Source organism: Herpailurus yagouaroundi, unplaced genomic scaffold (genome assembly GCF_014898765.1).
Source record: "Herpailurus yagouaroundi ecotype Mexico unplaced genomic scaffold, PumYag 159, whole genome shotgun sequence".
Taxonomy (NCBI): domain Eukaryota; kingdom Metazoa; phylum Chordata; class Mammalia; order Carnivora; family Felidae; genus Herpailurus; species Herpailurus yagouaroundi.
The window spans coordinates 36,762,894-36,790,577 of NW_024412400.1; the positions used below are offsets into that span (position 1 = coordinate 36,762,894).

A 27,684-nucleotide genomic window follows, 5' to 3' on the forward strand; every position below is an offset into this window, starting at 1 on the left:
AGTGGAATAAATTGAATCAGGAATGACTGAGGTAAGGAGAGGGCTTTGAAACCCACAGGCTGTTTAACAAGGAACTGCCAGCTGTTTTCGAGTATCTAAGAAGCCAGCACATGCCAAGAGTCAACTTGTTCTGTGTTGATCCACAGCTTGCAGCTAGAATCAGTGTGCAGACCTATTGGGAGACACAACAAGTAAAAACAAACTGTAGAGGCACAGAGATCTTGTTTGTATCTTGTCACCATGATTTAATAACGTGTGCTGTTGATTTGGTTTTCTGCCTGTGTATTAGAAGCACACACATCTGCCCTGCAGAGAGTAAAGGAGGTCATGTCAAGGGCCCCACATGGTGGCTGGTTCACATTGTGCTCTGTGAATGGAAACCTAGGGAATGATGGTTGTGAGCAGTTAGAAGTTCCTCGTTCCAGGGCGTCTGGATGGCTCAGTCCGTTAAGCATCTGACTTTGGCTCAGGTCATGATCTCAAGGTTTGTGAGTTCGAGCCCCATGTCGGGCTCACTGCTGCCAGTGCAGAGCCTGCTTCAGATCCTCTGTCCACCTCTCTCTCTGCCTCTGCCCCCTCACGTGCTCTCTCTTTTAAAAAAAAAAAATTTTTTTTTTAAAGAAGTTCCTGGTCTCTGGGGAAGCAGAGCAAAGTTAGAAGGCTGCCAAGGGGCTCATACCTAGGTTGCAAGGGTGGCTGAGGGAGCATTGTTATTCTGCCCACGTGGGGTATGTTTTGAAAACACTGTGGCCAATGTTTGTAGGTGAATGTTGTCGCCTTCCATGCTCATCCCCTGGGGAGCTGGGCCAGGCAGTAGAGGCTATCTAGGGCAGAGGGCAGAAACCTTGACTCTGATTTTCCTTAGGTTGTTTTCCTATGGGGAGGTTTACTGTTGAACAATCAGCTGAGCATTACCAAAGACACCCCCCGAGGTCAAGGTGGCCCAGAACCACCCAGGCTTAACACTTTGTTTCTGGGATTGGGGTTTATCAGCATCAAGGGTTCACCCTCCTTGTTGCCACAGAAAGGAATACCTGTAGTGCTATAGTCCACTGGACCCAAGTTCTGTCTCCTACTGTGACCTCACCCTCCTTGGGGGTTCAGTGCAGAAGTCATTGACCCTCACCAAGCACAGATTCTGCTGAGCTGCTTTCAGATCCACGCATGTCTTTTCAGACCCTCTCAGGTAGAGTTTATGAGGAGTTTGAATTTTGGAAACAGAGAACATTTATTTGCGGTCCCAAATACATTAAATCTGGGGTGGGATCAGCCAGGGTAGTATGCTGTTTTAGCCATGATGCTAAACTTGTGAGTCTAATGAGTCCCCTCCAAGACAGGGAGGGGGTGTCCCCAGGAGGCGTTGCAGGTCATTTTGGGACGCTAGGCACTGGCCCTTGGTTAGGGGTGGTGACTAAAGGGACAGAAGCAGTGCTTATTGGAAGGTCTAAGGTTGGGACCTGTTTAACAGAGATGCTGGTTGCCAAAGTACAGGCTCACTTGTGAGGTGCAAGTGTATTTTTGTTAGTCTTTTAGCAAATGTTCTCTTTTTGTAGAAAGTCTGACAAATCTCTTTAAAGGAGTGGTTCCCAAAATCCCCTGCGGGGCCTTGCTGGGGTTAGGGGCTGGGAGATAAGGGACTCCAGCGCTCTGGATCATACTTCATTCCCTACCAATACACTTTTTTAAAAAAATAGGTGAGATGAGATAAAATTCACATACCATCCAGTTCACCCAGAGTGCACAATTCAATAGCTTTTAGTTTATGTTATTCGCAAAGGTATGTAACCCTCCCCACATCAGTAAATGAGTTTTGTCTGGTTGCGTCTCTTGGGGCTCTGAAGGAGATTGTATCCGTAAGAGGAAAAGATGCCTCCACTAAGAGAAGGTTTGAAATTTTTGTTGTCCTCTTACTGTACCACGTTGAATCTTTTCTGAGGAGAGTGTCGTTTTCAAGTTCTATCTGGAACCCCAGAGAGAATCAGGAGATAAACTGGATGTCTAAGACTGACGGGTTGCCACCTAGAGCCAGCATTCACTTTTCTCACCAGTGCCCATCATTCACCATTTTTTTAATGTCCTTTTGCACTGCTCTGACGTGGTTAGAGGAAATAAGCATGGGTGGAATGGGGCTGTGGGAAGACCAGCGGACGCCGCTGAAATAGGGTCACCGGTCCAGATGCGAAGAGGCCTTTGATTAGCAGATGGAGCTATGAGTGTAGGGATGAGTCCTCTGGGACACTCCAGCCATCCCCAAAGGCATTACTGCGGGACGTGTGACAGTGACTGGCATTCAGGTTAAGGATTAAAATTTTAAAAAGACCGGAATCATATTAGCCCAATATTCACCAAAAAAGGTTGAAGATGTAGAAGTTGGTTGTCAGCATTGGGTGAGTACGTGCTGGTCAGTAAACACTTGTCTGTCTGGCACACTGTAAGTGCTCGATAAATTTCCCTACCTTTTTCTTTGGAAAGGTTATGCTGGAAAGTATCTTATTTTCTTTTGATGTCAGATCAATGAAGCGTTCACGAATTGGTTTCCTCCTCTTAATGTGAAGGGATCGTTCTCGTCTGCTCTTACTTGGGGGCAAAGACGTAACCAACAGTGGGCTATTGTTCTCCGTCTAGGATTCCCGCTTCCCTGCTGGAGGACTGGGCTAATTGGATTATTTTCAGTTGACAAACTTGGTTTTCCACCTCAGAACACATGTTTATTGCCTCTGTTTTATTCACAGGATGTGTTCCCGATTGGAGGTGAAACCATGAAAGGAAAATAGAACGAATAATAATGCTTTTCCGCAATCGCTTCTTGCTGCTGCTGGCCCTGGCTGCCCTGCTGGCCTTTGTGAGCCTCAGCCTGCAGTTCTGTGAGTATCGCCTGGTGTCACTGGGTCGTGGTAGGGGAGGGGGCTTCATTCTGAAATAGAGGGCCCTTGTGGGGAGCAAACAAGTAGGCCCCAAAGCCTTTGTTTTTCAAATGAACAATGCAGTTTAAAACAACTGAGTCTTTTTATTGTTGGTACTGATGGTGAATGGTTGTGAGTACAAATCCCAAACTGCAGAGCATTGTCCTGAGTGTCTTTTTTGGCCACAAGGAACTAGAGTGCTCACGAGGCCTCATGATACGTTTTTGGCTTTTGCACAGATTACTAAATTGCCCAGTTATTCTGCCTTGGATTCCCAAGGCAGAGACACTGAGTGGCCTGGCTTGAGAAGGGATATTTGGCTGCTGGTTGGTTCTTTGAGCGTCAGGTGTCTGTTTTATGTTCGGTGAACTGTGGGGCTGCCGTTGTTGGGGAGGGTGGGGGAATTAGGTACCAAACTCTGTTTCCTGGGGCAGCAAGGACCATGCATGGGAAGTCTTGTGTGGTGAGGAAGAGCAGGGCCGATGAAGTCAGTCCACGGACCTCACCGCCCAACACTTTGTCCTTCACGGGGAGCCTGTGCTCAGGCTTGGCCCTAAATCTGTGCACCCCACTGCTCCCCAAGAGTGGCCATCCTCTAACAGAGATCCAGCCCTGGCACGTCCTTGGTTGGAACCCCTCAGCTGTGGCCAGTGGTGTCTGGGAGGCTCTTTGCCCTCTAGGCTCCACCTCCACCCGGCGCCCCCCCCCCACCCCCCATCCCCCGCCCTCGATCTCTGTGCTGTAGCAGTGCTGAGTTACTTAGCATTCTCTACATGTTTACTCTGTTCTCTGTGCCCAGATCCCATCAGCCCCTCTGTCTGGAGTGCCATCCTCCTCACCTCCCTCCCATCCTTTTCTCCACATGGTTCATTCAGTCCTTTTCTCCTCTAGAAGCCTTCCATAACCCCCTCACCCCTAACTTGGTCTGGTGCTTCTTTGATGCACATCCAGGATGCCCTAAACCTGTTCCCCTCCTTACATTAACCATGTAGTATTCTAATGCTCAGTTCTTGTGTCTCTTCCTTCAACAAGACTGTCTGTTCAGGGGCACCTGGGTGGCTCAGTCGGTTAAGTGTCTGACTCTTGGTTTTGGCTCAGGTCATGATCCCATGGTTTGTGAGTTCGAGGCCCAAGTTGGGCTCTGCACTGACAGCTCAGAGCCTGCTTGGACTTCTGTCTCCCTTTCTCTCCACCCCATCCCTGCTTGTGCATGTGCTTTTTTTTTTTTGGCTTGTTCATAACCTGTGCGTGTTCTCTCTCTGAAAAATAAACTTTAAAATATATATATATAAAACTCTGTGTTCTCTGAGAGCAGGGACCATGTCCTGTTTCCCCCTATACCCTAGGAATTGCACTGCCAATGACACAGTAGGTGTTTCATGACTGTTTATTAAACGAATGAATGAGCTACACCTGCTCCAAAAAACAGGCTGATCCTAATTCCCTCTCCTTCTGGTGCTGTGTACTTGAAGCTGACAATGTAAGATGCTGGCAATTTTTTTTTTTTTTTTTTTTTTTTGCTGTCACCTGCCTTCCCTCCATTATACCACCTCACCCTGATGGGTGGAAGACAAGTGGTTGGCACCCATCACTGCCTGGGACGGCTCTGTGAGGAGGTGGCGTTTCTGTTGCCGTTTGAATGATGGAAAGAAGAGCAGGTGGTTCAGCAAGTGGGTTGTTCTGAGTGCACTGGGGAACGTGGGACAGACTTGGCACTTGGAATAAGTGGTTTGAAGTGAGGAGGCTTTGAGCAGGTTTCCCTGACACACCTCCATGTGACATACTCCATGCACACGTCTGGTACATGTGACAGGCTATCTCTAATACAAAAGACTATTAAAAATACTCCTTTTATCCTTCCAGGATAGGAAACGAGGTCAAGAGAGGGTGGGCATAGGAAGTTTAAAGATACTCCAGATGGTTAACGAACCATAAAATAAGAATCCTTTCTAAAAAGACATGTGCTAGGACCCTCGGCAGTTTAATTGTTCATAACTCGTCATGAAAAATTTTTCCCTCCTTTGGTTGGAGAGGTAGGAGGGTACAATCAACCTTGAGTTTTATTCTGAGAAGCTGACGGGTCCCGAGACATGAATGTGGGTTACTTGTGTTTGCTGCGTTTCTTTTGCATGAGGTGGTTTCCACGTCACTGAATTGGCCAGTGTGTTTTGCTTATATAACTCTTCTGAAAGTACCTTCTGTTTTAGGAGAGCCAATTTTCAGCCATACTTTTTTTTAAGGAAAATTTTGTAGAGTAAATTAGGCTGCCTGGGTTTGAGCTCTTTATTCTTGGCTACATCGGAGTTCGGGAAGATATTAAGATATGGATGTTCTTACTGCTGTTCTACTTCTAGGTAAACTGTAACTTTGGAATTTACCCATTTCTGTAGAAATGGAGTTTAATTGCTTTATTTAATTGCATCGTGGGTTGCTGGCTATTATGGTGTGAGGAATGGCACTAATTGATAATACGAAGGTATATGTTTGACTAACGCTTGTGTGTTCATTCCTACCCTAAATTATATGGACTTTTTTTCATCATTTCTTTTGACTAATTTTTGAATGCCAAATTAGCACATGTAACTATTTTAGGTAATATTTTTGAGGCAGTCAAACATAACGTAGTTTTTCTCATGCGTTAAGTGAACAGTATAGTTTTATTTGCTTTCTGCAATGATCATGTATTTTGTCTTGTTGATAGTTTTCTTTTTCTGGTGTTTTGAATATGGGAAAGTTATGACCCGGGTTACAATTTAAAAATCATGTTGTTTAAATAAGCATTTCTTCCTCTTGGTGCAGAAAGTGGGTCTGTGAACCCGGGTATGTTTATTAAGTGCTTATGTGTGTTGGGCATTTTTCTACAGTGTTGGGGTGGAGGTGGTATGGAAAGGATATAAAAAAGGTTAAGACACAGTTCATAGTTTCTCAAAATATGTTTCTTTTAAATGGCGTTAATGCTAACAGCCTCTAATGAAAATCATTCATTTTGTATTTCCAAGTCCTTGATGTTTTTGAATTTGGAAATAGGGAAATTCTGAAATTCCTGATGTTTGAATTGTAGAAGGGAACAAGGAAGGCATGCCTATCTTTAGTTCTGGTTAAAATGTTTACAAGTGGAAAAATTACTTCTCAAATTAAGGCACTCCGTTAGCGCAACTGGGCAAGAGGGCCAGGACGTGAAGACTTGTGAATGATTAGTTATTTTCTAATCATTAGTTATGTTAGATTAGATTAGTTAGATTAGTTATGTTTCTGCTCTTTGTGCTCTTTTGTGCTCGTCCATTTTCTTGCTTCGGCTCAGCCTTTCTTTAATTCTTATTTTATGCTCATTTCACCATGTTCCACCCAGCATTCCCAAGATGGCAGTGTGACAGGAGTGCGCAGGCTCTGGAATGACAGCCTTGGATTTGAATGCTGCTCTGACACCTACCAGCCGTGTGCCCTTGGGCAAGTTCGACTTCTCAGAGCCTGTGTTTCTTCTGTAAAATGGAATTAATTGCTGCTTTGCAATGCTGGTGTGAGAACAGACACCTTGCAGGGAAACCCTTGGCTTATGGAAGCATAGTCAGTGTAAACCTTTTAAGCAATAGCACGGAGTCCCGTTACCACATACCATCTTCAGAAACCAGGGCTCTTGGTGTCCCACAGGCTGCCGAGCCTTGTGACCCTTCAACCACTTGTCAGGGAGGAGGCTTTTGAAATATATCTTACATTTATTTGGGTTTGATTAGACTTCATTGGCCGAGATAGCAACCAGTCTACACTGGGCACATGGCACCTATATCTGGGGGCAGTTTTCCTGGGCAGAGCCCCAGTTGACCAGAGCAGATTCTGAAGGAAATTCCAAAGATGGATTAGAGGTTCAGATCCCCAGGCAGAAGAGGGAAAGTTACCTGCAGTCGTGAAAGCCAGGGCTGTCTTCAATATCTGAAGAACCTTTTCTGTAGGAGTCATACCTGTTCTCTGTTGGCCCAGGTGACCATGGGGACACATTCCAGTTAGGCAGAAGGTGGAACAGCCTAAAGGTCAGTGTCATACAGAGGTGGAATGCATAGTGTGCAAATTCTGGAGCCTTGCTCTGCAAAGAGGAGAATATTAGGTCATTGGGCCTGATTAAGGTCTCTTAAAGCTTCGAAGTTTCATGAATTTTACCTTTTTTGGTTGATCCAGTGCCATGAGTATGTATAACTTTGTCCTTCAGCAATGTTCCTTGAGTTTCCACCACGGGTTAGATCCTGGGCCGGTAGCTTAATCCCTCAAAGGCCACAGGAGCCATTTGTCTACTGGAAGAGAATCATGACAGACACTTGGAATACAGATTGCATTGTGCTAACACAGGTAAGAGGCGATAACACGTAAGGTGAGAGGGGGTAAGAACTTGGCTAAAGAGTTAGACTGCCTGGATCAAATCCCTGTCCTGCCACTTACCAGCTAGGTGATCTCAGCCATGTCATTTACCCTCTCCATACCTCAGTTTCCTCATCTGTAGAATAGGGATAATGATGGTTCCTATTTCATAGCGTTAGTAAAGGATTAAGTGAGGTCATGTTTATAAAACACCTAGAACAGTGGCTGGCGCATAGTGATTGGTGTATGTATGTTTGTTAAATAAAATGGATTAGAGATCATTTATGGCAGGGTGATATGGGAGGATAGAGGACGAGAAGCTAATTTAGACTGGGAGTTCAGGGAAGACTCCCCAGCAGAGGTGACCTCCTTGAGGGATGAGTAGACGTGGAGGAAGGTGAGAAGAGCATTCCTGCAGATGGAGATGGTGTGCAAAGGCAGTGAGAGAGCAGGACCAGTTTAATCACCTGTGTGTAGCTATTAACGTGGACAAAGGCTGGGGCCACCTCCATCGCCACGTGACGTCCTGCAGGCTGTGGGGAGCCACTGAAGGAGGGAACACACCAGCAGACTTCTGTCTTGGAAGGACCACAGTCTGGGATAGTGTTTGCCAAGTGTGGGCTCCTGAGCACCTTGAGCAGACTGGCCCTGGGGACTTGTAAAGAGTACATATTCCAAAAACAAAAAAAGAGCACATTTTGTGCCCTTCCTCCAGAATCCAAATTTTGGCAGGAATGGGACCCAGAAATCTACACTTTTGACAAGTTCCTTGGGTGAGTCTAGTGAGCACAAATTTTGGACACTCCCTGTTTGGAGGCTGATGGAAGCACTAAGCTGGGAGGCAACTCAGGCCATTTTGCCTCCATGAAAGTCTGAGGGTGGCACCCTGAAGGTGTTGGCCCAGGGAAGAAGAAGCAAAGCCAAAACGGCAGGTGATGGGTTGGTAGAGTGGGTCACGGTGATGGGAGAAGAGGGAAGACCCCATCAGGACACATGGGAGTCTGCCTGGGGTAGTTCGGTGAATGCCTTATTCACTAATCCATTCATGCGTTCATTCACGTAAACATCTCATCTCCCCCTGGGTTAAGTGTGCCAAAGGCTCAAGGCCCAGCCCATGACATGGCCTGCCCACAACATGGCCTGGGAGGTAACCACGTGGAGCTGATGGCTCCGTGGGACTGAATAAGGCCCAGACAAGTGGACAAGCTGGTCACAGAGCAGGACGGGTAGTTGGGGGGGTGTCTCTGAGGTGCATGGAGGTCATTGGAGGTCCCCAAAGGCTGACTGGGTACTACGTACTGCTGGAAAGTGGATTTCAGGATCTGAGCCTAAGAGAGACTCTGTCCAGACCCTCTGCTGGGGCACTCTGTGTTCACTGTTCCTGAAGCCATGACTTGGAGAGACCAGGTCTCCTGGGGGCATGTAGAAGCCACTCCAGACTGACAGTTTTGTTTGGCCCAACCAATGTTTTCACATTTTTGCTTTTATTTATGAATGTTTTAGAACTTAGGCAGTTTCACCTAAACTTCCAGCCCCTCTTTAAAAAAAAAAAAAAAACAACTTCCAGCAAGCTGAGACCCATGGTCCCTTGCAGCGAGAGTAGCTAGAGCAAGCAGCGAGGTAGTGGCCGCTCCCCGTGGGGGTGTGCAAGCTCTCCTTTCTCCACAGTCTCCACTTGCTAAGCCCTGTCACCTTGGAGTTTGTGCCCTGTCACACAGGTAGAGGAAAGAGAGGACAGGGCAAAGATGAAATCTGGGCAGACAGAGGAAGGGAAGCCATGAAGGAGACAGGATGGCAGCAGATGGGGCGCTTGGGTGGCTCATTCGGTTGAGCATCCAACTTCGGCTCGGGTCACGATCTCGCGGTTTGTGAGTTCGAGCCCCGTGTCAGTCTTTGTGCTGATAGCTCAGAGCCTGGAGCCTATTTCAGATTCTGTGTCTCCCTCTCTCTCTCTGCCCCTCCCCCACTCATGTTTGCTCGTGCTTTCTCTCTCTCTCTCTCTCTCTCTCTCTCTCTCTCTCTCCGTCAAAAAAATAAATAAACATTAAAAAAACTAAAAACAAAAGCAAAAAAAGAATGGCAGCAGAGAGGTGGGTTTCCAAAGCCAAGGGAAACAGGTGGGCAGATGAGGAGCCTCAGCTTAATCACATGTGTGTGTGTGCGCACGCACAGTAGGCACCCCAGCCGAACCGGCTTAGTGTGTGAGTCATTTGTGTGTGCGTAGTATGAGTGGTGGTGTGTACGTGTGTCTTCAGTAGTTTCCCAGGTAGCTCCCAGGTAGCTCTCTTCCGGCAGGGCCACCATTTTCCCACAGCCTGCAGTCCTCACACTCCTTCCCCTTTTATATGCTACTTTGGATCGATCGTCCTCTGGGAAATGGAATAACCAAGTTTGCTGGAACCGTGTGCAAATTAAAAGAAAATTGCCTCTGAGGAGGAGAGGGAGGAGCCCCCGACAGGTGCCTGGGTATTGTGATTTTTGCCTTGATTATTCACACCCCGGCCTCAGCCTGCTCTTTGTAGTTGACTGTTGCCATTCACAGCTCCCGCTTTTTTGCACACACCCTTGAAGGTCTGGGGTAGATGGTGGTAGGGATTTTGCTGAGGCACAAGTTTGGATAATAATAGCTGGGAGTGAGCTCCTGGCTGCTGAGCAGGCCTGGCCCTGCCAGCCAACTGGGGGCCTTGTGGTTCCCTGCCCTTCATCCTGAGTCCATTTTATGGAGAAAAGCGTGTGCCCCAGTGGTGTGTGTGAAGAGGGGATTCATGAAGATTTTAGTGTTTTCATGACAAAGATTTGAGGATGCCAAAGGCCTTAGGTGCTATGTACTCTATTTTAAAAGCCACAGTAAGGTTCCTCCTAGGATTTTATTTTGGTGAATTGGAGTCAAAAAGAATGAGGAGTTAAATATGAGGGTTTGCATTTTTATCCTAAGTTCTGTTCCTAATATCCCAATCTCAACATTATCACTAAAGTTTTACATGTAGTATTTTTAAAATTTCAATCCTTTTCTTGGAGACTTGTTTTCTGTTTGATTTCTGAGAGGTTTAATTTTGTTTTTTCTCTGAATGATTCATATCCAACTACCACATAGAATGAGTTTCCCTTCCTGTCAATACTGTTGAATTGACACACACATGTATTCCCATATAAAATACCATATGTACTTTTAGTTAATATATTATGGACAACCTTCCAAGTGATTACAGATGGGTGTATATGTAATCATGGTGTAATGGCTGCGGGAGTATTTACCATTGGACACTTCTGCTGCCTTCCCCCTGTGTCTGTTATAAGCAGTGCTTTCATAAACATCTTGGAATGCACATTTCCATCCTCTCACCTAATTATTCTTTTTTTAAAATGTTTTTAAGTTTACTTATTTTGAGAGAGAGAGCAAGCAGGGGAGGGGCAGAGAGGGAGAGAGAGAATCCCAAGCAGGCTCCATGCTTTCAGCCCAGAGCCCTACGTGGGGCTCAAACTGAACTGCGAGATCATGATTTGAGTCGGACTCTTAACTGACTGAGCCACCCAGGCACCTCTTGCCTAATTATTTTTAAGAGAAATTCTCTAAGATCAGAAACTAGGAAGGAAGGAGAGAAGGAAGGGAGGAAGAAATGAAGGAGGGGGGGAGGGAGGGAGGGGAAAGAAAGAGAGAAACAACGCCCCCACTCTGGAAATGCCCCCCACACTTTAAATATGTCTATTTTTAGCTCATGGAAGGGCCTGCTACGGGATACTCTCACCCCTCCTCCAGTGTAACTACAACGTGAACATGTTCATCGCATTAGACATGTGACGAAAAGTGGATTTGGCACACTTAATTTTGACACTTAGCTACAGAATTTTTTCACCCACAAGGAAGGGAATCTCCTTTTAGAGAAGAGGAGACTGTCAGGGCTAGTCAGTAAAACTAGAAAACGTTAGCCAAAGTAGCCAGTGAACTTCGGAGCATATCCGCATATGCCAGGACTGTGTGAGGAGAGGAACAAAATAGGAGAGGAAAGCTGCAGGTGTTTACATTGGAGTAACCGCTGGATGGAGGGGAGCCAAGGACACAGTGCAAGTTTGCCCAGGTGGAGTTTACTCCAACTGCACTGATGAACTTGGGCCCCCCACTCCCTGTTGCCTTGGCAACAGGGCACCTGCCCCAAGCTGATGACATTAAAAACCCCCAAAACTCAAGAAAGTCCACAGTGGCATGAGATAAGTCATAATCAGAGGTGGAGCCCTGTGATCTTGACGGCAGCTCTGCCCCAGGGGAAGGGGGGGATGGGTGGTTTAAGAAACTAACAGGAATGAAGTCTTGACAGCAGAATCTGAATCTGGCATGTGAGGGTGAAGTCAGGCTGCACCCAGGAAGAACTCTCTGTCCACACACAGTGCCTCACCCGCCTGGCAGAGCCAGGCTGCCCCCCACCCCGGGTGGGAGGGACAGGGAGTCAGCCATGATGTGTGGCCCCTCTCTGATATGTCTGGCTTGGGCTGCAGCATCACGTCTTGCGCCCCCCCACCCCCCCCCGCCGCCTCCCTTCCTGTCTTTCCTGTATCATCTGAGGGGCTGGACCCCACTGCCCAGGGGTCTGCCTCTTGGAGAATCTGGAACCCAGCCAGAGTTCTGCCTCTTCCCAGCCCCAGGTATCCAGCAGAGGAGGGGCTGGCTGGTCACTCCAGGTACCTGAGGGCACAGGTCCCTCCCTCAGCATTGTCTCTCAGTGAGGGGGGCTTCCCCAAAGCTCTCCCTCACCCCTGGCCATCTCTTCCTAGTGACCCTTCCCACAGACAGGTGACCAGCCGCCTTTCTGCGCAGCTGGTTTGTTGGCCTCATTGGGGTTTAGTTTCCCTCTAAAGGTAGACCTTTGAGACAGAAAACTTACTTGTTCCTCTTGAGGGGAAGAGGAAACAATGTCCTTGGGCCTTAGTGACTCTCACCAGAGCAGGGATAGAAGCATGGATTTAACCTCTGGCAGGACATCCAGCCACACATATGTGCTAAAATGTAGACTGTGGGTTGTTCTAGGTGATAAGATAATGGGTGATTTTCACTTCTTTTTATACCTTAGTATTGAATGGCTATTTTAGGATGAACACATGTTTATGTGAGTTGTACAGCTCCTTTTGCATTTTGAAAAAAGAAAAATCTCCTGTCAAGGGTGTTGAAATCAGAAACCTGTTAGCCTGAGTCTGCAGATGTCCACATTGTCTCATTTCAGGGGTCCTTTGAACCCTGTGAACTCCCGGATTCAGAAGCTCGTGTATGCAGTCCTTTCTCAGGGTAGAGGAGCAGTAGCTTTTATCAGATTCTCAAAGGTGAGGCAGAGGGGATTCAGGCTGAGAGATGGTTAAGAGTAGCTGATAGTTATTTTCACAGTTCTTTCTGGGAGCCTGTCCTTGGATGACTCTCCGATTTCTAGTTTCTGTCATGATTTGGCATCCTTTGTGCTTCTGTCATCTCATCCAAAGGACTCTGTTTGGGCCAAGCCAGTTATCAGTTGCCTCAGAGGAGAGTGAGGTTTCCTGGCCCCTCTGAGAGACCATAGCTGGGCTCACGCTCGGGCCGTAGGGGGAACCCAGTCCTTGTGCTCTGGCAGTCCGTGGACTTAGGGTTCAGTTACCCGTGTCAGAGGGAGGTCAGGCAAGGAGGAATTAAGAGCTTGGGAACAGTCTATGACAATACCTCCAGCCTGATCTGATGTGAGTCCCAACCCCATGAGCTACACCTGCTGTGGTTTACTGGCTCCCTGAATGGGACCAGGCTTATCACTGGGACAAAAGCACTTACTAGATTCCTACCTAACGGTGGTTCACCATGAGACAACAAGAATGAGGAATGAAGAATGGTTAAGAATGAGGAGAACAGGAAAGGTTGGTTATATTGCAGCCCAAACTGGATAGGTCGGAAAGGACAGATTTCAGCTGTTTGATCAATCTTGTCCATGTAAAATCCAGTCTTTCAAAGTAAATGTGGACTTGATTTTCACCTTGCTTGATTTCTGCTCCTGCCTTTAAAAGTAAATGGCCAAAGGCAGATAACCGAACTGGTCTTTGGTTGTGGTTCTGTCTTATATTTGAGAATTACATATAGATATTTATATATTCAGTGCTGGGTAGAGGCACAGTGGGCCTTTAGGACAATTTAGTGGATTGGGGAGCACTGAGGGAATTGTGGAAATTGCCTGTGGAGCAAATCATTATTTTCTGGCAGGCCAATGAAGGAGAGAGAATTCAAGAGCCTTTGGATGATTGGGGAGTACAAGGACCAGGGGTATTTTAGCTTGTAAGAAGGTACCATCTTGGGGGCATATGGCTGGCTCAGTTGGTAGAGCATGCGATTCATGATGTTGGGGTCGTGAGTTTGAGCCTCACTTTGGGCATGGAGCTTACTTTAAAAAAAAAAAAAAAAAAAAAAAAGGTGTTATCTTGGATATGCTGAATGTATTTAAAGGAGTCAGAAAAGCTCCTAAAATTGAGTAGTCGAGAGGAGAAGGGAGACTCGTTCATTGTGCTTCTGTGAAAGGTGTGGACACAGAGGGTCTGTATCGCTTCCAGATCCTGAGTTAAAGAGAGGACCTTTTAAGAGCCTGGAAGTAGCCAGAATAATCATTTCAAGGGGCCAGACAGGCAAATAACACTTCTTATCCCTTACCACACTGCAGGCACTATATGGTGTTCCACAGGCGAGGTCTTCGGTCATCCGTGCCACCACTGTGGTAGGGATGCCATTATCTTCATTTTACAGGTGAGGGGAATAAAACATAGTGAGGCAGGAACGTTTGCCCAAAGTCACGCGGCTAGGAAGTAACAAAATTGGGACTTGAACCCAGGTTCGTGACTCGGTGGCCCCCAGTCCCGTACCACCTGTCTGCAGTCAGAACCATGGGCAGCAAGGGTGGCTGAGGACAGACTTCAGTGGCCCTGGAAAGGAGGAGCCCCACGCAAGAGGTGACTGCAGTCCCCTAGGGAGATGACCAGCCCAGGGCTGATGGTGAGGCAGGCCCTGGAGCTAGGAGGGTAAGAAGGAGATGGAGGGGCCACTCTTTTGGCCCGATGAGGTTCTCTGCCGCTGCAGTCCGTGGTGTAACTCAGGCAGCTGAGCCACTGGTGGAGAGGTGAGCCAGCACGTCAGCCCTCCTGTGCTTCGGTCCACGCGGACGCCTCTGGGTCTGTGACACTTGGGCCTTGGACCTTCCAGGTGCCCGTGTAACGAGAGGAAGAGCTGACCAATGACACAAGCACAGGGACAGTAGGGGACATCTTGCAGCCCAGGGCCTAGGGTAGGGATGGCAGGGGGGGCCACCTGAGTCCTTGTGAAACTGCTCCTATCATGTGAGGAAGCCTTTCTTTCCTGGAAAGGGCCCTTATTGGCACAGTTGGCTAGACTCAGGTCCCTATCCCTGGACCCCAGTCAGCTTGGCAAGGGTGGAGCCCTGGAGGAGCAGCATGACAGTCCCCTATCAGGCCACAGGGTTGGCATGGGGGGAGGTGCCACTCCACAGAAGGGAGGGACAGGAGGTGATCTGGCTCAGGAACACAGGTGCGGAGGGGAGGCACAGTACTCGGTCAAGTCAGATTTGAAGCACCTGTAAAGGGCTTACGTACAGGGGGTTAAGGCCAGACCTTGTGGGAAAAGGCCAAGTGTACAGGTCGATTTTTATTCTCTGCCCTGGGCCAGAGCCCTGATATGGGGAGATGAGCTAGAGACCGTGGGCATTGGCTTGGTGTCCTCAAGGAAGGACACTAGCCTGTCCGTATGGAAGTCAGAGTGACTCCCAGGTAATGAGCTGGCAGCAGACATCTGTCTGTGAGACTACCTGCTGATCCTGTGGATCACTGAAGTTGTCAAAGTAACTTAAGCGGCCTGAGGCCCAAGGCCAGACAGGGGCTTACAGCCTAGGGTCATGTGCTGGTAAGTAATGATCTGATCCTGACCCTGGGCCCTTATATCTCTTTTCTCTGCCCAGTGAGACACTTCATCAAAAGCAGAGAGCACAGTCCCTGGCTCAGAGCAGTCCTCCAGCTCAGCAAGCATTTATGGAGGGCCTGCCCTGTGCTGGTCCAATGGGCAGTCTTATAAATAGGAAAAAGACACAGCTCTAACCCTCAAGATGTTTGGGGTGGCAGGTTGACAAACTGTGGACAGCCCTGCTTATGGGTACTGTGGTGTGAACCAAGATGGCAGCAAGAACCAGGTGGGCCCATGGAAGAGGGATGTCGGGGTGGGATTCCTGGAGGGGTGACCCTGGGATCATTATGGAGTTGGCCAGATTTGGGGAGCAGCGGTGAGATGAGGGTAATTAGATGTAAAGGGGGGAGTGTGGTTGAGAAACACCTGTGGTAGTGGGGACAGCTCTGAGCAGTTCAGGACAGTGAGAACCAAGTTAGGGGTGAGTATGCAGGAGCGTGGATCTGGGGGAGATGTCTCACCCCAGGCTTCTGTGCATCAGAACCTCCCCAACATGTCTAGTGTGTGGAGGACCCGTCAAAGGGCCCCATGTGTCCTGGCCCTGCATTCTGATGATTCAGGAAGGTGTAAACAGCACAGGGTGCTATCAGAAGCTAGTGAATGAGGTTGACAGGCCCAGATGTCAGAGGAAGAAGCAGCAGATACAGTCTTTATGGATGGAAGGTCTGTGATTTTTACCCAGTCTTTCAAACCACTGCTTCCCGGGGTTATGAATGGGTCATTTGAACCCAGCTACTATGGTTCCTTCTTATTCCATGGGCTGCTTAGTAAAAATACCACAAACGGGGTAGCTTTTAAACAACAGAAATGTACTACTTTCAGTTCTGGAGACTGGGAAGTCCAAGACCAAAGCACCAGCAGATTCGGCGTCTGTCAAGACCCGCCTCTTAGAAGGCATCTTTTCTCTGCAATCTCATACGGTAGAGGGGCAGGGTCGGGGTTACTCTTTGGGGTCTCATTTATAAGGATGCTAATCCCATTTGACCTAATCATCTCCCAAAGGCCTCACCTCTAGATATCATCACACTGGGGGTTAGGATTTCAACATGCAAATTTTAAGGGGACACAGACATTCAGTATATAGCAGTTCCCAAGTGGTAGCCCCCATAGGCCTTACCCCATGTGCTTACAGATAAAGTAGCAAACTGTGGGGACTCTGGGATGCCCAGGGACCAATGGCCCCCAGTCTCTGTGTCACTTCTACCACCATGTGTCCTTAGCTTCACCTGTCTCTGACCCAGACTCCAAGGGAGTGTGCCCACAGGCAGGGTTAAGAAGCCAGAATCTGGCACCGTTCCGTAAAAGATCGGAGTTAAGGACTGAGGGCTGCCGCACGGCCAGAATTGCTGGGTCATTAAGATGCTGCCCTCAGACATATACTTTTCTCATTCGCTTGCTCTGGCACAAATTCCCCCAGAGTAAATTACCTCCAGACACCCGAGCTGTGTGTTAGCAGTTCTGGCCCCTTCCAGGTGCGGGGAAGAACGTTGCTGTAGGACCAAAGAGCTAATTTTGAATTGGGGAAGAGCCAGTTCTGTAGCTCTGTGATTGTTGTTTTGGTACAAGTAATACAAGTAATGAATGAAAATATGCTAATAAGTATACTGATACTATTCTGCTAATAGTATATCAAGACATTATAGCAGGATACATATATGTCTATACATATCGGATATGTATAACATATGCTTACTGTAAGTATGTACGTGCGAAATACATAAAACAATATGGAGGGGCACCTGGGTGGCGCAGTTGGTTAAGCGTCTGACTTCAGCTAGGTCACGATCTCGCGGTCCGTGAGTTCGAGCCCCGCGTCGGGCTCTGGGCTGATGGCTCAGAGCCTGGAGCCTGCTTCCGGTTCTGTGTCTCCCTCTCTCCCTGCCCCTCCCCCGTTCATGCTCTGTCTCTCTGTCCCAAAAATAAATAAAAAACATTGAAAAAAAAATTAAAAAAAAATATGCAAATTTATGGAAAAACAAGTAAAAATACTTCTTCACACCCCATACCCCTGTTCCCCAGAAGAAACCACTGCTGCGTTGTCAGGATGTCCTTATAGACATTTTTTATGCACTTACATAATATGCTTGTAGATTCATACATTTATAGTTTTTTTTTTCTTATCTAGTGACTTGGTTTATTCACTTCACTTCATTTACCTTTGATTCTTTTCCATTCGGTTTAGTCATGGCAGAATATTTCCCAATATGGATGCAGCATTCTGTTCTGTTCATGATAGATATTTAGTTGATTTCCCTTTTTTGTTATTACAAACAGCACTGTGGTGAATTTCTGTGGCCATACCTGTTTGTGATTCAAATTGATACCTCTGTTGAGTAGCTTCCAAGATGTAGAATAATGGGACCAGGAATAAAGCACATAGAACATTCTGGTGAATGCTGCCAAATTCTTCCAAAGGTTCCAGTTTCCACTGCCACCTGCAGCACGTGGAAGGCAGTTTCACACCCGTGCGGGTACTGACAGGATTATTAAAATGTGATATTCTAGTCTGTTGGCAGGGTGTCACATCCTGTTGTTTTATTTTGTATTTAAGTATGAATAATGTTGAACATCTTTTCATATGCTTATTGCCATTGGTATTTATTTTTCTGTACTTGGCCCGCTTATATCCCTTGCTGATTTTATGGTTGCAGGAGCTCGTATGCATTTTGGATATTAATAATTTGTCTGTTAGGCATGTTGCATATATGTTCCTTTCCTTTTGTTTATAACATCTGTTTGCCAAAGGGAAGTCTAAAGTATTTATTTAGAAGAATTTGTAGGGGCTCCTGGGTGGCTCAGTCCTTTACGCATCCGACTTCAGCTCAGCTCATGATCTTGCAGTTCATGAGTTCATGAGTTTGAGCCCCACATCAGGCTCTGTGCTGACAGCTTAAAGCCTGGAGCCTGCCTCAGATTCTGTGTCTCTTCCTCTCTCTGCCCCTCTCCCTACCCCTCTCCCTTCTCCCCCTCCCTCCCGCACGCGCGCTCTCTCTCTCTCTCTCTCTCTCTCTTTCTCAAAAATAAATATTAAAAAGAAAAAGAATTTGTAGAGTAAATTAGGGAATTTAAATGGTGATTGGGTCCTGTTTTAGCTATTGTTCAAATGTATGTATGTATATTATGGTGATTAATAAACCTTTTAGAAATGGTGCATGGGCACACCTATTTCTGTGCATTTTCTCAGTGGGCGGATGCTAAAAATGCCACTATCATTGTATAGAGAGTTCCAGAAAATCTGTGATGCTGCAGAGAGGTTCCCCATACATGGAAAGGTTGGAGACCATTGACCCAGAAGATGGACTTAAGCCGCTTATAAGTAATTCATAAAAGTCTATTAATCAGGACTCATTTGATTGAAAGTATCGAAAACCCAACTCAAAATAGCTTAAGCAAGAAGGGTTATGTAAGGTGTATATATAACTGGGACCTCTAAGAGAGGTTCTGCCTTCACCCACATCACCCAGGGTCTCAAAGGATGGATATCCTCAGGTCTCCCTCCCTTCCTTCCTCTCCTCTCTCTCTCTCTCTCTCTCTCTCTCTCTCTCTCTCTCTCAGTCTCTGCATTTGTTGGTCTGCTTGTCTGTACTTAGTATCATTAACTTCTACAGCAAGCAGAGGCTGTCTGAGGATGGATAGGTGGCTGGGCAGGCCCAGGCTTCCATTCTTAGAGATCATCATACAAAAGAGACCCTTTTCTAGTGTTTGCACAGCACCTCTGCCAAGGAAAAGGAGACGAATTGCCCCATCACTGTCCTCGTTGACTCAGTCACACGTGCACCCCAGCCAAGGGTCAGAGACACTGTGATTGACAGTTCAGCCACAACCAGGAGAGGAAGGAGCGGTTCATCAACAGAAAGGGGGATGCTAGCTGGACAGACTGCAGGACCCACGTATGATCTACAGAAGACTGGTAGGGAGAACCTGGCCTGGAGGCAGAGGAGTGAGCTTGAGATGCGGTTCCATCCACCACATACGCCTTGGGCAGCTGCCTCAGTCTCCCCCTGGGCTCTAGGCTCTCTTCTCTATAAAGTGGACTTGTGAGGATTAATGAGTGATGTCTGGATCAGGCTCTTGGGAACCCCGAAGTGCAAAGCAGGTGATATCAATGAGATCTGTCAGACAACACATCTCGCACTTCGTAGGCACTCCGTAGGTGATGGTTTTCCTCCCTCGTATTTCCTAGAATTCAGAGGGTGTTAGGAATGAAGCAATCAGTTTGCATGAAGTTCTTCCTTTACCACCGTGAGTGAGGCCCCTTTCTCTGGGGTGGCCCACCCGTGGTTGCACAGGTAATTATTGGTCAGAAAAAGATAATGGCATTAAGAAAGAGGCAGGGCACATTTCCTGATGAGAAGCTGACTTCTTGCTGGACTAAAGTCCACCCTAATGCTGTGGGAGAGAATAGTCGCTCAGTGAGAATCTAGCTACACCCTGGGTCCCTCCAGCCGGCCTGGTCCCTCCTGTGACTGCACGTGCCATGACCTGCCTTGCCTTCCTTGCAGTCCACCTGACCCCGGTCTCCACAGCTAAGAATGGAGTGAGTAGCAAGAGTCGAAAGAGAATCATGCCTGACCCAGTGACCGAGCCTCCCGTGATGGACCCCGTTTACGAAGCTCTTTTGTACTGCAACATCCCCAGTGTGGCTGAGCGCAGCATGGAAGGTAGGCCTGCCTGTGCCGCCTAACTTGGTACCCAGCACCCCTCTGGGAACTAGTTCTTCAAGCAGCATAGCGCCACGGTACGGAGCCAGGCGGCCTGGACTCAAATCCTGCGGTTGCCACTAGGTCGTGCCCTTGAATGAGTTCCCAAGTTAGCTTCCTCCTCTGCTGAATGGGGGTAACCAGCAGTACCTACTCACAGGGCTGCCCGAGGCCTGAAGTAACTGTTTTGAACAGCATGTGGCTCAGGATAAGCCCTCTGCAAATGTTTGCCATCATGGTTTTCGGTGAGACACCAGAGATGGAAAGGTGGGCTTGGCGGGCTCTAGGGCATCACCCTCCCCCCCACTCCCCTCTTTTCCAGTAAGCTCTCTCAGGGCTTAGGGAATCCACAGGATGCTGGATGCTCTGTTGGTGTATTGTAGAAAACGTGCAGGAAACTATGATTTCTGTGTTGAGTTTTGCTTTTTTGAAAGTGTATCAAAGAATGATGTTGAATATTTTTCTCAGTTTGTGCCCTGATTTGTTTCGTGGAGGTTTAAAGCAGAAGTCATCGTTTCCAGTACTTCTGTGGGCCTCCCCCTAGTCTGTGGATGTGAGGGAGGCCCCACGAATCGACATGCCCCCATTTCACTGGTCTCCAGCCCCCGGCCACACCCCCAGAGGCTCCCCGTTACTTCTGGAGGTCTGAGACATGTATAACCAGCCCTGTCATGTTCCTCCGCCTGCCTTGTGAGCCACCCCCACCCCCAGCATGGCACCCTCTTACCATGGTCATCCCTCCCCACTTCTGCAGAGTGGAAAGGATCCACGCTTCCTGGGCGTTAACCAGGACACATGCTCCTCTCCCACAGGTCACGCCCCGCATCATTTTAAGCTGGTCTCCGTGCATGTGTTCATTCGACACGGGGACAGGTACCCGCTGTATGTCATTCCCAAAACGAAGCGACCAGAAATTGACTGCACTCTGCTGGCTAACAGGTAAATTGCACTTTTTCTAAAAGTGATTTTCAAGAATCTGTTCCCTCTGTCTCAGTCACAGTGCTGACTGGAGAATGACACAGGCCAGGAGTAACCTACACTCGCTGAGCACAGACCATTCACCGGGAGCCTGATCTTTAGAACAATCCTGAGTGTTAATTGCCATTTCAGAGTTGCGAAGGAGGAGGCCCAGAGAAGCAAGGACACCTGTGTAAGGCCACACACAGCAGATAAGTTGAGATTTGGGTCCAGGCCTGTGTGAGGTCTGCTCTCCTCACCTGTGCTCTTCAGTTTGAGGAAAAGCTGGGACACAGTGCAATGAACACTGGGCTGGATGTCCTCAGGCTCAGCTGTTCTCTTTGGGGGCAGCAGGTAAGTCCCTTAGTCTCTGAGCCTCCCCCTCCCGTCTCTGCAATGAGAATGACCGTGCTGACCGTGCAGGGTCTGGGTGAGGAATGAAGTGAAATAAAAGAGGGGAATGTGCATTACCAGCTGCAGAGCCATATAAATGTAAGATATACTTCAACCTTTTAATTGTTCGTGGGAATAGAGACAGCACGTTCTTGATTGAGAACCCTTAGGGAAAAAATAATTCAACAGAGAGTGGAAATTTTGAGTATAAAAATAGCACAGCTCTAGGAGCGCCTGGGTGGCTCAGTCGGTTAAGCATCTGACTTCGGCTCAGGTCACAATCTCACACATCCTGAGTTCGAGCCCTGCATCGGGCTCTGTGCTGAAGCTCAGAGCCTGGAGCCTGCTTTGGATTCTGTGTCTCCCTCTCTCTGTTTCCCTGCCCTCCCCCACTCGTGCTCGGTCTCTCTGTCTCTCAAAAGTAAATAAAACATTTTAAAAAAATGTTTAAATGTTAAAAAAAAGAAAATGGCAGAGCTCTAAAATGAAATGATGAGAGGCACCTGGGCGGCTCAGTCAGTTGCGTGTCCGACTTCAGCTCAGGTCATAATCTCATGGCTCATGAGTTCGAACCCCACATCAGGCTTACTCCTGTTAGCACGGATCCTGCTTTGGGTCTTTTGTCCCCCCCCCCCCCCCCCGCCCTTCCCCTGCTTTCACTCTCTCTCTCTCTCAAAAATAAACAAAACATTAAAAAAAATTTTTTTTAATGAAATGACGAGCTGGGCCTCTGCAAACGTGTCTGGGGGCACACCACATGGCTTGAGACTTATTAAACGAGCAGAGGAGATGGAGGGCAGTGCCCAGTGGGGAAGACGTTATTTGGATGGAATGCTTCTGGGTGCCAGCCTGCCTCGGGCAGGGCTGCTCTGGCAGAACCATGGGTTTGCCTGTCTGCAGCCAGGCCTGTTCTTTCTGGTGGATGGTGGTGTGGAGCCAGGGGTTTCAGGTTAACTCTTTGCGCCTCCAGGCTTCTCACTGTCCAAGATCATGGGGAAGAGGGAGTGAACCATTCCATGTAAACACATCATGAAATACCATATGACTATAGGCTTCCATGCACTTTCTCCTTTCCTGCTGGAGGTCACAAAGCTCACAGCCTGGGCACTTGTGTCGTCTGTTGTGTGTTGAGCAAGCATGGGTGCATGTCCCAGTGTCCCGTGAGTTGGTAGAGCCCCAGGGTTGAGGCTGGGCCCTGTCAGAAGGCCATGCAGTCACTGGCTTTCTTCCCCCAGTCTCTAGCCTTCTGTGCCAACCCTTCCCCTGGGGTCTTCTGTACTGTTCAACCCACCTTTTGCCGCCCCGCCACTCCTGCAAGCCTGTGTACCTGCTGTTTAGCTTGCTTGCCCCGTCCCTGTGTGACCCACTCCTACAGCTCCTCAGGAGCTCCCCTGAGAAGCTGCCTCCTCTGTGAAACCTCTCTTGGTGTGTGAGGACGGGTTTCTGGTTGTATTGGGCACTGCCACTGCCTCACTCAAACTGAGAAGAGGAATGTACAGGAAGGGTCTCAAAGCAAAATATTTAATGACCAGACCTAAACTGGCCTTGGGACTAGGGCAAGGGTAGAGGCCACTTGTTGTGCCGGGTGTTAACCCTTTGGTTTCTGGATTGGGGGATTGGCTGGAGGAATAGGGTGAGGTGCAGAGAGGACAGCTCAGAGAAGGGGCTTTTCTCCACTGGCACAGACTTTGGATATCTGCCCTTTGAACTGCCCAGGAATGGACAGGAAAAGACCTCTGAGTTGGGCAACCTCAGGGCAGCCTCAGGGACTTTGTGGACAGTTCCACGCTTCTGCCCTGATGACTCCCGGCTTCTGCTCCTCTTTTTCTGTCTGGGCTTCACATTTCCAGATGTGAGAATTTCAGTGGTTTGGCTTAGACCAGGAGTCTGTCCCCAGACCAGTCATCTAGTGCTGCAGGGTCCCTGAGTACCTCAAGGCTCTGGAGGCTACCCTCGCTGTTCCTGGAGAAGGTGCCCATTGGGCATAGCCCCCTGGCAGTGGGCAGGGCCTCCCCTTTGCACCTACATGCTTCGCAGCCTGTCTTCCGGCATGATTATCTGTGCCCTTCCCACATCACTGGCTCCTTAAGGGCATTGGGTCTTGCTCCTTCCTGTATCATTGGTTCCCAGTCTGAGCCTGGCATAAAGTAGGTGTTGGACTAGGTTGGTTGCTGAGTAAATTCAGGACCTTGGTGAGAATCACAAGTCATAATTGCTCATCAAGTGCCTCAATTGATTTCAGCCTCTGCCCTGGAATCCTCTGAGGACTTTGTGACCTTTTGGTTGTAGGGAAAATCACTTCACCTCTGTGAGACTCAGTATTCTGTCCTGGCACATGGGGACAATAGTCCATCCCTTATTACATCCTCATGAAGTCTGACTAAGGGGACGGACTAAGCACTGAGCTGGTCATACTGAGAGGTTTGCAAATGATGGTGTTTCATTTACTGCAGCAGCCTGCAGGCCTTCTGGGGCCTGGCCTCTTTCCCACTCTGAATGGTCATGGTCATGAGGCCAGGCCAGATCCCAAGGTCCCTCATTCTGTCACAGCCAGGACAGGGCCCTCTGACAGGGCCATTTCTGGAGCTCCCATTTGAGAGACGCTATTCTGGGGACCAGCTGCCCAGGCTGCTTCTGCCCTCAATTTCTCTGGCCTTGATCTTTTGGCCTACTTTTATTGAACATTCTGTATCTTTAAGAGCTGCTTTAAGTCTTTTGTGGAAAGAGGGTGGAGTATGCATGTTTAATTAAATAATGTCATTTCATTAATTCTATTTTTTTTTTAATTTTTTTTTCAACGTTTATTTATTTTTGGGACAGAGAGAGACAGAGCATGAACGGGGGAGGGGCAGAGAGAGAGGGAGACACAGAATCGGAAACAGGCTCCAGGCTCCGAGCCACCAGCCCAGAGCCCAACGCGGGGCTCGAACTCACGGACCGCGAGATCGTGACCTGGCTGAAGTCGGACGCTTAACCGACTGCGCCACCCAGGCGCCCCGACTTATCATTATAAATACCCACTTGGGGAGCCTGGGTGGCTCTGTCAGTTGAGCGTCCGACTGGCTCAGGTCATGATCTCATGGTTCGTGAGTTCGAGCCTCCTATCGGGCTGACTGCTATCAGCGTATCAGCACAGGGTCCACTTTGGATCGTCTGTCCTCCTCTCTCTCTGCCCCTCCCCCGTTCACACTCTTTCCTTCTCTCTCTCTCTCTCTCTCTCAAAAAATAAATACAATATTTTAAAAAATTATAAATACCCACTTAGAGTAAGTGAGCAGGACTCCCAGTGACAGGGACCCACTTTGAGCCTCTGAATCCCCTGAGACTGTGGGGTCTGGGTCACCAGTTGTGCCTGTGCCTTCCCAGGTGCTAGTTCAGCTTCAAAAATCATTAATTTTTATGGCATCTTAAAGGCGGTGGATCCTGGAATGTCCCTGCTACTTCAGTCTAGTGACAGGGTTTATCGGGGCCAGCAGGCAGGCTTGCAGTGAGCTGAGTAATCAGTGCCAGTGTCAGTGCAAGGGAGCGGCCCCGTGTTTCCCTTCACGGTGACACATTCCATGGCTCTCCCGAGTCTTTGTAGTGGAAGCTGCCTCTTCACGAGTGCCCTGTGCCTCATGACAAAGGTGCTGTTGTAACCCTCATAGGACAAGATTTAGCCAGCAGTAAGGTTGTTAGCCATACATGTGCCATGTGTATTAAATGCTTTTTTTCTGCACTGAAGAATATGAATCAGATACTGTTTTCTATATTCAAGGAAGAAAAGAATATTCAATTCAACCAGTATTCAACACCTTTTTTTATTATTTTTTTAAATTGTATTTATTTATTTTGAGAGACAGAGAGAGTGCATGCAGGGGAGGATCAGAGAAAGAGAGGGAGAGAGAATCCCAAGCAGGTTGCATGCTGTCAGTGCAGAGCCCGACGCGGGACTCGATCCCCAAAACCGTGAGATCGTGACCTGAGCTGAAACCAAGGGTCAGATGCTTAACCGATGGACCCACCCAGGTGCCCCATTACATTTTATTTTAAAACATGTATTATGTGTCAGGTACTATGTCATGTAACAGGAGGTGACATGTGGGCAGGCACCTAAATAAGATGAAGGAGCCAGCCCTGTGCAGATCTGGGGGAATGGTGTTCTAGAAAGACAGAACAGCAAGTGCAAAGAGCCTGAGGCTGGAGGGGCTGCACATGTAGGAGAACAGTAAGACCAGTTATGTGGCTGGACTGGAAGACTAATGGGAGAGCAGGCTTCTAAAGATTCATGGAAGAGAGGCTGCTCCTGCCCCAGAGGGCCCACTCCCCTCTGAGAGACAGATCTGATGCCTAGCACATGGTGAGCCCTCGGGGAATGGTGGCCAGCACGAATGGTGGCAGCAATGGCAAAGGTATTAGAGACAAAGGCGAAAAAGTAGAAGCAGAAGTAGTTTTGGAACCATATTTAGGGGCACGAACCACAAGAGGGCAGCCTGACCCAGCTTGTGGCAGAGGGAGAGGTGGGATGCCAGGTCAGGGAAGGCCACCAAGAGAAAGGGACCTCAAGGGTGTACAGGAAAAAGTCAGGTGGCAGCTGATGATAAATGATACCTGGGGCGGTGAAACCTGTGCAAAGGTGGGGGGAGGTGGACAGCTCGGCCCACAGGCTGGAGTGGAGAGGTGGCGAAGGACTGGCTTATCTGACACTTTAAATGCCCAGCTAAGGATTGTGGACACCAGGCACGAAGGCAGTGAGGGAGCACGAAGGCAGTGAGGGATGAAATTATGAAGATCTCTGGCCGCCATGATGTGGAGGATGGATTAGAATCCGGCAGTGATGTTTACGTTCCTGTGGGGACAGCGATCCGAAAGAGAGATTTCCCGCGGAGTCCGAGCCGAAGTCCTTAAAATGACCTACAAGGCCTCTTGTGCTCTTCCTCATCCCCTTGCCCTGCTTTGCCCTCCGCTGTGGCTCTCCTCACCCTCACTCAGCCTCAGCCACACTGTCCCGAGCTCTCCTTCCCACTGACTGTGTCCTCTCTGCAGATAGCTGTTCCCCAGTGGCTTTATGGCTGGCCAGTTCCCCCACCTCCCACAAGCCTTTGCTTAAATGTCACCTTCTCAGGAAGACCACTCAGAAGACTTCACTTACAATTACAATGCACTTCTTCCTCCCAAGTCTCCTGGGTCCCCTTTTTCCCTGCTCAACGCATCAATGCTTCATAGCATCTGTTACCTTCTAATGTGCATGCATGCATACGTGCACGCACATGTAAACACACACACTCTCTCTCTTTCTAGTGTTCATTGTATGTTGTCTGTTTCTCCAGGCTCCTAAGCTCCCTGAGGGCAGTGTTCAATGCCGCTACATCCCAAGTGCCCAAGACAGTGCCTGGCACATGGGAGGAGCATGATTAAGTATTTGTTGAATGAATAAATGATAGAGGCTGAAACTCAGGGAGTGGCAGCAGAGTTGGAGAGAAGTCTTGGATCTGAGAGAAGGGCACCAGGTGGGGTCGGTAGGACTTAGTGACAGGTTGGATGGGGGTGAGACAAAGAGAGGATGGTGCCCAGATTTCTGATGGGGTGTCTGGCTCATGGTGGTGCCCCTCTCTGGAATAGAAAATGCAGAAGAAAGAGGAGTAGGAGGTAAGTTATGAGGACAGGTCTCAGTGCTAAGTTTGAGCTGTCATCAGGCATCCAAGTGATAATTTCTAGAAGGTGTGTAGGTGTGGACTCAGGGGCATTGTCTTGCTGGAAGGTAGAGGTTCATTTGAGAGTTCACATGTTGATGGCAGCTGAAGCCGTGAGCTTGACTGGTATCACAGAGCCTATGGAGTGAGGGAAAGCCAAAAACAGTCCTGGGAAACACCAACCTATAACATAGCACAGAGAGAAAGGAGGATCCCGGGAGGAGGTGGTGACTGCAAACACAGTAGTGATGTTAGGAGAGCTAAGAAAGGAGAGAGTTTTAGGAAAGGGTGAGGGGTGAGTAATCAAGTCAGTTAATGCACAAAGTTCCAGAAAGGCAGACTGAGAAAAGTATATAGAGTTTATCCTTGTAGAATTTCATTTCATTAATAATATAAGTTCCTTTGCATAAATCGTGAAAATCTGTAGTATGAACTCACTCCAGTTTCTAGCCACGTAAACGTTCTTGAATTGTTTTCTGATAACAGTATCACTGGTATTAAACCTGTTCTCTGTTTGTCTTACTGTTCTGTGCAGGACTCAGAAATTGCTCAGATTATAGCTAAAGCACAATAAATTTTCCCATGGGTGTGTAGATTAGCCTCAGGGTTCTGTCTCGAGGTTTGTGGCATAGAGAGAAGTGAATAATGCATATAAAAATGTAAACAACTATTCTGGACGTGAACAGTTTGAAGCCTTAAGATAGTAACTCTTTTAATTCTTCCAGTTTTCAATATGAAAGCTGATTTCC

The 27,684-nt window shown here is 48.2% G+C and overlaps 1 protein-coding gene across 4 annotated transcripts in view; it reads left to right on the plus strand.

The window, feature by feature from the left end:
• PXYLP1 (2-phosphoxylose phosphatase 1) overlaps positions 1-27,684 on the plus strand; it is a 72,588-nt gene that overhangs the window by 33,495 nt on the left and 11,409 nt on the right. For 2 of the 4 annotated variants that reach the window (XM_040480338.1, XM_040480339.1), the window contains exons 3-5: positions 2,733-2,864; positions 19,716-19,874; positions 20,726-20,852. In XM_040480338.1, the coding sequence (XP_040336272.1) occupies positions 2,786-2,864; positions 19,716-19,874; positions 20,726-20,852 (365 nt within the window). In that variant the 5' untranslated portion in view covers positions 2,733-2,785. Of the gene's footprint in view, positions 1-2,732; positions 2,865-5,124; positions 5,258-6,109; positions 7,242-19,715; positions 19,875-20,725; positions 20,853-27,684 lie in introns of those variants that run through there. The other 2 variants (XM_040480340.1, XM_040480341.1) reach the window with 2 other exon arrangements.